Source organism: Nanorana parkeri, unplaced genomic scaffold, assembly GCF_000935625.1.
Source record: "Nanorana parkeri isolate BGI_ZX_2015 unplaced genomic scaffold, ASM93562v1 scaffold2799, whole genome shotgun sequence".
NCBI classification, from domain to species: Eukaryota; Metazoa; Chordata; class Amphibia; order Anura; family Dicroglossidae; genus Nanorana; species Nanorana parkeri.
The window spans coordinates 39,916-50,280 of record NW_017309067.1 but is presented as its reverse complement, the minus strand read 5'-3'; the positions used below and the strand labels follow the sequence as shown (position 1 = coordinate 50,280).

Sequence of the window (10,365 nt, the reverse complement as noted above, 5' to 3'; positions counted from 1 at the left end):
AAGCACTATCAAATAGAGGATATCACATGCTCTCATTTACCCAGAAGACCTGCTCCCTTAGTGAGGGCTGCATCAGGGCAGCGTAGGAGAGTGGCTGAGTGAGTGCTATCTGCAAACACTGTTGCTTTGCCCTGAATGGCTATAACTAAACAAAAACTTGTCACAAAGGAAAAGATTCATCAGCAAGGGTTACTTTGATTGAAAACCGCATGTCAAAAAGATTAGTACTTCCAGGGATCGAGACAGCTAATTTATGTGAAGTTGTTCTCTTTTATTGTGTATTAGATAACTGATATATTGCATCCAAGAGTTGGGCCAACTATTTTTTTAGCAATTGGTAGTTTTGAAAAAGGGCTAGTTGTCTAAGTGTATAATAAAATGTTTTATAACTTGTAACCAACTTTTCAAAGAATAAGGGAAAATGTAATCTTTAAATCGGCTCTAGTTAATGAAATGAACAGTGAAGTGGGGGAGGGGGGGGCTGTGTTTTGGGACTAAATAAAGATGTATAAATCCTGAAATGAACAGTGAAGGCAATGTGAATGCCTGGATTTTAATGTTAACTAAATCAGTTATTTTCAGGATGTTGTATCAAGTGTTTTCGATACATATTTGGAATCTTTTTTGATATAACCTACGTTCTTACTATAAAACACTGCTTTCTTCTGTTTTAGCTGCTGATATGGCAGAAAGGAAACTCTCTATGGAGGAAGAAGAAGCCAGAAGAATAGCTGAGATGGGCAAACCTATTTTGGGAGAGCACCCAAAACTTGAGGTCGTCATTGAGGAGTCCTATGAGTTTAAAGTATGAGCATTCTCATTATGGAGATTTAATGGGTACCAGTGAAGTGGCAGGCTTTGACATTAATCCTCATTCTGACTTCACTACCTAGTGAATCACACACTTGGAACAAGTGTTCTGGATTTTCAGTCTTGTTGTCAGCGATTTACTAGGTTGTGATCAGTGCGACAGCCCATTAGCCGGCATCACATATTTTTATTTCCACAGATTCACTTTAAATATAAAAAATATACCTATGCGTATTCTAGTTACTTACCCTAGTTTCAGTGAATTTGGGCTAAGTACAGTTAATACAATTTAAGCAAACCAGACTTGACCCAAAATGCTCAGATTCACAAACAAATTGGTGAACAACAGATGTTTCCGTATTACTTACCTCACCTCAAACTTTTTTTTTAATATACTGTTTAAACAGAAAACTATAATGTGTATGGTTATTTTTTTTTAAGTGTTAAGTATGACCATTGTTTCATTACTTGTAAATAATCTTTACCATGCAAGGCTTTCGAGTAAGAAAGCCCGCTGCTGTATTTTAACTAGTTGAATATCTCTGTCTGATTAAAAATTTATGTCAATCCATATCTGCAAGAAGGGGTCCTCCCATCCAATCATCTGTGATTGACAGTTATTTAATAGCCATCTGTTGAGGGCTATTCACAAACACAAGCTATCCATAGCATACCAGTACATTTGCAGTAGTCAGCTACTTGCTACAAGTGATGAATATGAAAATGTGATACTTTGGATTTACGTTACCAACAAGAAATAAAATACCATTTATATTTTGGTTCATAAGAAAATACTGTAGTTACAAAATACATTCCCCTTAAAGCCTAACTGCAAATAAATGTATTAGTTATGGATAGCATGGGAAAAAAATATAAATCAGGCCAAAACCAAAAAAAAAAAATTTTTCTAAACTTTTTAATTTGTATAAATATTTAATTTATATATATTATATTTATATATATTTTTTTTCCTTTCTTTTTTTTACTTTGCTGTCGGGGGCTCTGGGGAAATATTAGAGGTCTAAACAGACTCCTGATATTTCCCTTTATAAAATAGAAAAAGAGTTTGAGGACACAATCTCTTTTTCTGCAGCCCCTGTTATAATGAACAGGAATCCTCTATACTGAGTGTTCCTGATCATTCATAACTTGTGGACATAGTATGTTTACTATATTTACAATCATGAATGAACAGAAAGTGATGTAGAGCACTTCCCATTCATTCATAATTGGGAACACCGTCAACATTTTGCCAAAAGTGCCATTTTCGGACGATATGTTTCGGCTGCCGCAATTTCCGTGAATCCCTAGTTCTTTTCTGTCACTTCATGTGCCTGTGATACCCGTACAAGAATGGAGCCTACTGTTGTCATTGGGGCAGAAAGCCACAGACAGTAATATGAATAATTGTTAAAGAATAAAACCCTGTCAGGAGTTCTAACCCTTTCCCACCACTCTAAAAATGTGGTTTTGTCTGTGTCCTTATTAAAGAGATTTTGTATTACTTCCTTTCATAGTAAAAAGGACAAAGACAACAATAAACCTGACTGAGGCTTTAACCCTTTCTAAACAAAATTAAACATTGTGAATAGATTTGAGCTTTATTTACAATAATTTATTCTGATATATAAATATATATTGTGGTTTAAATGAAAGTACATTGCTGTGTGAGCAAAAAGATATGCTTTTTAACTGTTTTAAATCAGTGTGTCGTATATCTATGTTAAGCTGTGATTGCATCCATATACCAGTCTGCTTCAGCTTCCAAGAGACAAACCATATTGTGAACTAATACAAAATGTTTTGAATCACCACAGGAACAAGGACACCACACCCCTAATATAGGTATACAATAAAAAATATAAATAGATGGGGCTTTTAAGGTGTAAAAAAATGCAATTGAGGATAATGCAACATAATAATGACAAAATCACTTATAATAAAATAACATTTATTATTAAAAGGTATCATTATCCACATAAGAATAAAAATGAATTATATATACCCACTAGTATCCATGATCAAACAGCATAGAACCTCCCTGGACTCTGTGCATTGTACATGATACGAACATGATTGATACAATAAACTTATTTTAACATCAATTTCCTTATAATAAATATTAGATGATTTTGTAAATAGACATAATCAAAGTATAATATTCTGTAAGTCTGTACTGCTTTCTACGCGTTTTGCCAAAGCTTCATCAGGAAGTTGGAGGTAACATAAATACCATAAGTGGGACATTAGTGGTGAGTGGATCTGCACTGCCAGGGAGCCATCCCCAGAAACAGGAAAGGACTACAGAGAGGATAGAGAGAAAGCGGCGGTGATCAGATATGAGAAGCGCAATATCTGACTCAGGATACACGTCAAAATGCCAGCTTCCTCGATCGATCCCAGCCACATCTCCCCTCTCTCTGTTAAAATTCCCGCCACATTAACACATATTGTCTGTCGTCGGTGTGTGACGTATGCAGCTGGGACCGCTATGGCTGGGATCGATCAAGGATGTTGGCGTTTTTACGTGTATCCTGAGGCAGATACGCTTGCGCTTCTCATATCTGATCGCCGTCGCTTTCTCTCTATCCTCTCTGTTGTCTTTGACTGTTTCTGGGGATGGCTCCCGGCAGTGCAGATCCACTCACCACTAATGTCCCACTTGTGGTATTTATGTTACCTCCAACTTCCTGATGAAGCTTCGGCGAAATGCGTAGAAGGCTGGACATAGTACAGACTAACAGAATATTATACTTTGATTATGACTATTTACAAAATTATCAAATATTTATTATAAGGAAATTGATGTTAAAATAAGTTTATTGTATCATGTGCAATGTACAGAGTCCAAGGAGGTTCTATGCTGTTTGATCATGGATACTAGTGGGTATATATAATTAATTTTTATTCTTATGTGGATCATGATACCTTTTAATAATAAATGTTATTTTATTATATGTGATTTTGTCATTATTATGTTGAATTATCCTCAATTGCATTTTTTGACATATTGTGAACTACATCATTATGTATATTTTAAATAAAACATGTTAACATTAGGGTAACTTTTTTCTTTTATAATTGTTTCTGGGAAGAGCACAGTAGACAAACTTATAAAGAAGACTAACCTTGCCTTGGTAGTAGGAACTCATTCATGGAGGGATCAGTTCATGGAAGCAATCACTGTCAGTGCTGGTAAGAAAAAAACATCTTTAATTATTGTTTAGTACAATAATATCCACAGTTTCCCAAACTATTTATGAGCATGTGTGTATGTTAATATCCACTTTAACGGTTAGTTTCCAAGTCACTTACTAGCATAAAAGCTAAATTGCTTTGGGACCAGGTATACATGACTTTCTCTTCTATGTATTTACCTGAAAGGACCTCTTTTTAAATTGTACATGTCACCAGTTGTATCAAGCAAAGCCTTTAGGAGACATTTCACAGTTTGAAAATTAAAAATGTTAAACAGTTTTTAAGTGGCAACTTCAATTATATAAAAGGCACAAAGGATTCAACATATAATAAGGTATAATTGTACGTTGGAAAAACCATGATTACTCAAGAAGCTCAGCCTGAAGGGGTTTTTCTGGCTCTGATAATTGCTATAAGTTTCCATACTTTCTGGCAAAGTGGCGAAGTTGCTTCTATTTAAAATAGGTTGGTGGGAAAGGGAAACCACATGAATTTATCTCATCACCGTGAACAAGGCGAGGAATGTGCTGTTTTAATTAGCTAACTTTCTTAGCAGTTTGAATTGCACAATCAGGATTACCTGGCATTTGCTATTTGATGTCTACCTGCATAATTTGCAAAAGCTTCTGGAAGTTGAAAATTAACTGAAAAATCACAAGGGAGCATCCAATTTTAAATAATTTGTTCTTTTTAATGTATTTTAACTTCTGCAAAAAAAAACCCCTATGTACTTTGCTGTACTAGAGTGAAAAACAAACTAAAGTATTATTTTTTTAAGAATCGTTTCAGAGAACATTGATAGCTTGCAAAAATTACTACATTACAGATAATAATCCCAGAGGCATATTCGTTTATGTCACACATGGGATTCATACATGCATAAATGCCATATTGTAATAAAACTGCATAGACCTATACAATCCAATGTAACAAGTTCAAAACAAACCAAGCCATAACAGAAGGAGATGAATGGTATACTATAGATAAGGAAATAGATACAATCTGTACAAAGATGTTATAAAACCAAACTAAATTAACACTAGCGTGTGAGTGAGTCTCCATGCAGATGCATTAGTGCATAACATATAATAAAAAAATGCATTTGCAAAAAGAGAACATAAGTCTCAGAAAAGCTCACACCTAGTTTTATGTATACTAACTCGCCTCCCTATGTTCTATATTAAAAACAAACACAAATCTTTATTGATAATACTTTAAAAAAAAAATAGAGTTTAAATCATCCCTAGGGGGCATGTCCTGGACATGGGAGCATGGGGTGCTCAGCTAGAGAGCTCCGCGGCTTCAGCGTACCTGTTGCACTTTTTTCAAAGACTTTTGCCTGTTTTACTCCCGGTTCCGGTATGTCCAGGCAACAGAAGGATGGGGGAACTAAAAAATCAACTTCAAATGCCTCTTCACAGCACTTCTTTACACCCTGTGCCTCCCTGTATCGCGATTGGTCAAAGATGGTGCCCACCTCCTCTGCACGTGCCTCTCCTCGTAGAGCAAGCAGACAGGCTCCCCATCTCTTAGTGCCTCCCCTGCTGGACCGCACTCTCCAGGGCTTTTTGACTCGGATCCTCATGATGTGGATTGGGAGTTGGGATGTGACTTACCTTTGGATGTTCTTGAGGGGATGTGAGCCCTGTTGAAGTACCAACAGAGACTTTGAGGCCTTGGTTACTCATGTTGAAGCTGTGCTACGTAAAGACCTCCAAGAAGTGAAAAGGGAAGTTTGGGACTTGGTTTCCAATGTGGCGAATGTTTCAGCTTCCTGCTCCACGCTGGAGGGTCTCTGCACTCGAGACCGCGGCTTCGTGGCCTGATCTCCGGTTCGCGGCACTTCAACTAGACATGTGCACCAGCAAAAAATGTGTTTAGTTTCATTTTCATTCGTATTTTGCATTATTTCGCTTTTCGGGATTCGGGTCCGAAAATCAATTCGTTTCGGGATTCGGACGAAATGTGTTAGCCGTAGTCTGCACCAAATTTCGTTTGTGGGCGAAATTTCGTTGCAGCAAAGTGACGTTAGAGGAAAAAAAATATTTTTTAACAGTCTGCATAAGAGAAAAAAAAAGACACTTTAGGTCTGGTAGGAATATTAGGAGGGACCCCCCAAGTTAAAACAAAAAAAGTGCATGGGGTTCCTCCCATAAGCCATACCAGGCCTGTTAGGTCTGGTAGGAATTTTAAAGGGGAACCCTAGCCTCCAAAAATGGGGGGAAACCTTGGGTCCCCCTATCATTTATACCAGACCCTTGATCCAAGCACAGGTCTGGCAGAGGAGGAAAGGGGGGGTCGATCTAGCGCCACCCCCCCTCCCTGCGCCTTACCAGGCCACGTGCCCTTCAGCATTGGGAGGGTGTCCCCATGCCGATGAGGACAAGGGCTTCTTCCCCACAACCCTGACCCGTTGGTTGTGGGGGTCTGTGGGCAAGGGGACTTATTAGCTTTGGAGTACCCCTTTAATTATGGGGGCACCCAGATGCCGCCCCCCCTTGTGAATAAGTAAGGGGTAATTGATGTAATCCAGCATCAATCACGATACATGACACACGCCGAAATAAAAAAAGTCCAGCCTACGACGACCATCCGATCCCGACAAAACCTCGCCGCAAAATGACATCTACTGTCAAATACCGCATAGCATTCGTGAGCTTCCGAATGCCATTTGGGTCTGTGAGCCGAGGTGTCATAATACTAGTCATATATAAAAAAAAAAATGTGTTCCTCTAATGTTACTTTGCTGCAACGATGCATTCATCATTTCTGTAATTTGGATACATCTGAATGTCTGAATTTCGATTCGGAATGGAACGAATCGCACATGTCTAACTTCAACTGCACAAGGAGGATAGAGTACGGCGGAACAACCTGCGCCTCCATGGTATCCCAGAGGCCACCAATGCTCCTAATCTCCTCGCTATGGTACAGGCTGTCTTTGCCTCTACTCGAGGGCACTGCCCCAGCTAATATCCTCCTTGACCGGGTATATCGTGCCGCCAGTCCCCGCAATTTGAACTCCCCTCGATCGCGAGACGTGGTCTGCCGGGTGCATTATTTCACTATGAAAGAGGACATTCTCCGGGCTGCCTGGATACGCAGACTTCCGGATCTTTTTCGTAACACCCTCAGATGCAGGACGCTCCTTCGCCTACTTCTGGACCAAATCCTTGTGCAGGGGCGACATACTGCTGGGGATACCCATTCCACCTGGTCGTTCGCCAGGTGGAAGCCTCCTACACGCTTCGTTCACCAAAGGACGTCCCGGGCCTGGGTGGCCTTCTGAATGTAGAGATATCCTCACTTGGGGACTAGCTTGAATACCTCTCGGATGTCACTCGCCCGAAGCCGGGGCCTCATCGTCCTCCTCGCTCTAGATCTCGCTCTTCCTGCACTGCCGCAAGACGGGCCTGGGGACCCGAAAACCTACGGTCCTTTTTTTATTTTTCACTCCGCTGTCATCGATTGAGTTTCCTACACTGGTAGGTGCTGGGGACAGTGCTGCATCACTGCTCCCCTCCTCGACATGACTGTTCGACTGCCTTTTTATGTTACTCGTGGGTGACCGTGAGTGACTGGATCCCAGTTCGCCCGTTCTGCCTTGGCTCCCCTTTTTCGGAAGAGGGGACAACAAAAGAGAAGAGACTTTTTTTCTATTTCTTTTAAGTTATTTTATTGTTTAAGGTTTTTTCCCTTCTGCGTTTGCTGGCTCTCGGTTATGGTATTTCGCCTGGCGAGGGGGAGTCACACGATTGTAGATTACTGTGCCACTTTCATTACAATCCATGGACTGGTTGAAATGCATTGCTTTACGTACTATTGTAGTTGCCATGAACCTTGGCCCCCCTCTTTCGGAAAGGGGGACAACAAGAGAAGAGAGACGTTTTTATTTTAAGTTACTTTGTTTCTTTAGGCTTATCCCCTTCTGTGTTGACTGGCTATCGGCAATGGTATTTTGCCTGCCGAAGGGGAGTAGCACAGTTGTACATTACTGTGCCACTTTCATTGCAATCCATGGACTGGTTGAAATGCATTGCTTTCCATACTATTGTTGTTGCCATGAACATTGGCCCCCCTCTTTCGGAAAGGGGGACAACAAAAGAAAAGAGTTGTTTTTAATTTCAGTTATTTTAATTTTTGTACAGCAAACAGGGGAACATTGGGAGTTACGCCAAAACACTGCTAATATATAATATACCAATCTCCAGGGTTTCAACAAAACTTTTCAAACATCGGATTGTCCCCTAATTAAAGAAATCCCTTTCTCAGAGCTGGTTCAGTAAACAGGTATAACATGTAATTTAATCAAAAGAATGAATATTTAATCATAAAGAAACGAATATGAACAATACAATACATCCACAACAAGACATTTAAAATCAATTAAAAAACTTCCCTTGAACAAACAGTAGTTGAAGTAACACGAAGGATCTGCAAGCCAACTAATGTGGCAAAGACCTGATTAAAGCAGATACATGCACTGTATTACATATACGGATACAAAGTATCCAAAGTTACTCACAGCTCATACGGCTCGGGGAGAGACAGTCCTGCTCGAATCCCACAGTGCTGGATGGTTGGATAATTTTTCACTTCAGGTTAGTGTGTCCGGTGGCTGTGATTAGGACCCAGAGAGAGGGGTATGTTGTTTATTGTGCGGCCGCACATATATTTTGCATTTTGAAATCGAAGTCCGCGGGTTAGTGAGAGTCCCAAGCAAGGGGAGAGGGGAGGGCGCTTACATCGTTTCAGCCCTACCAACATACCACTCTCTCTGGGTCCTAATCACAGCCACCGGACACACTAACCTGAAGTGAAAAATTATCCAACCATCCAGCACTGTGGGATTCGAGCAGGACTGTCTCTCCCCGAGCCGTATGAGCTGTGAGTAACTTTGGATACTTTGTATCCGTATATGTAATACAGTGCATGTATCTGCTTTAATCAGGTCTTTGCCACATTAGTTGGCTTGCAGATCCTTCGTGTTACTTCAACTACTGTTTGTTCAAGGCAAGTTTTTTAATTGATTTTAAATGTCTTGTTGTGGATGTATTGTTTTGTTCATATTCGTTTCTTTATGATTAAATATTCATTCTTTTGATTAAATTACATGTTATACCTGTTTACTGAACCAGCTCTGAGAAAGGGATTTCTTTAATTAGGGGACAATCCGATGTTTGAAAAATATTTTAATTTTTGGTTTGCTCCCTTCTGTGTTCTTGGTTATGGAATTTCGCCTGCCGAGGGAGAGTCACATGATTGTACATTACTGTGCCGCTGTCATTGCAATCCATGGAATGGTTTAACTACATTGCTTTTCATACTATTGTGGTTGCCATGAACCTTGGCTCCCCTCTTTCTGAGAGGGGGACAACAAGGGAGAAGAGACGTTTTAAGTTTTATTTTAAGTTACTTTATTTCTGGAGGTTTGTCCCCTTCTGTGCTGATTGGCTCTTGGTTATGGAATTTCGCCTGCCGAGGGGGAGTCACACGATTGTTAGTGATACCGGGACCTGCCTTGCTGTTATATGATCTTACTCTTAGGCCTGCCCTTGCAGGGGATGTTTCCATCAAGGGGGAGTCTCGCCCCTGCCCTGATATAATGTTTTTCTGTCCCTTTAGGAAATGGGGTTTTCCTGCTGCCCTGTCAGTGGAACTGTTTTCCTACTGTTTCATTCATACCGATATTGGAGTGTCATACCGAGACCTGTCTACACTCTGTACCCCCAATAGCTTTCCCTCCTCAGATCCGTCTGGTACGGCTTGGGGGTTGGGGGGGGGGGGGTTGAATTTTGGTTCCCTTTTTAGTTTTGCTTCTCTTTATACCCTCCCTTCCCCCTTTCTTCCTTCTCCTTATCTTTCCAGTTCCCTTCCCCACCCCTCCACTCCTTCCCCCCTCCCTCTCTCTTCTTTCTTTTCTTCTTTCTTTCTCTCCTCTTCTTTCTGTTCTACTCTTCCACGGTAAAACCACAATGCCTCCCTATTGCCTTCTCTCCTTGAATGTGAAGGGTTTGAACATCCCGGAAAAACAGGTTATGGTGTTACATGAACTTCACAGGCAGCTTGCACATATTGGATTAATTCGGGAGTACACGCGCATTGATTACTTTTTTGTTCATCACTCCAATCTACCCCTGGTCTCTCAATCAACCGTAGGTAACATCTCTATATCTGATCATACCCCAATTACAATCATACAGGATGTGGGCTTTTTTTGGAGATGCGGCCGGGGCATTGGCGTTTGAACTAGACTTTAATGCAGGACCAGGCTCTATCGGCTAAAATTGAATACGCCTGCGTACATACTTTGCTTTGAATTCTGCCTCGGACTGCTCCCCATACTCGATATGGGAA

At 40.5% G+C, this 10,365-nt stretch overlaps 1 protein-coding gene across 1 annotated transcript in view; it reads left to right on the top strand.

Moving 5' to 3' along the window:
• Nucleotides 1-678: 678 nt before the first annotated feature.
• LOC108802331 (sodium/calcium exchanger 3-like) overlaps nt 679-10,365 on the top strand; it is a 30,501-nt gene continuing 20,814 nt past the window's right edge. The window contains exons 1-2 of the mRNA XM_018574193.1: nt 679-805; nt 3,906-4,005. Of these exons, the coding sequence (XP_018429695.1) occupies nt 683-805; nt 3,906-4,005 (223 nt within the window). The 5' untranslated portion in view covers nt 679-682. The remainder of the gene's footprint in view (nt 806-3,905; nt 4,006-10,365) is intronic.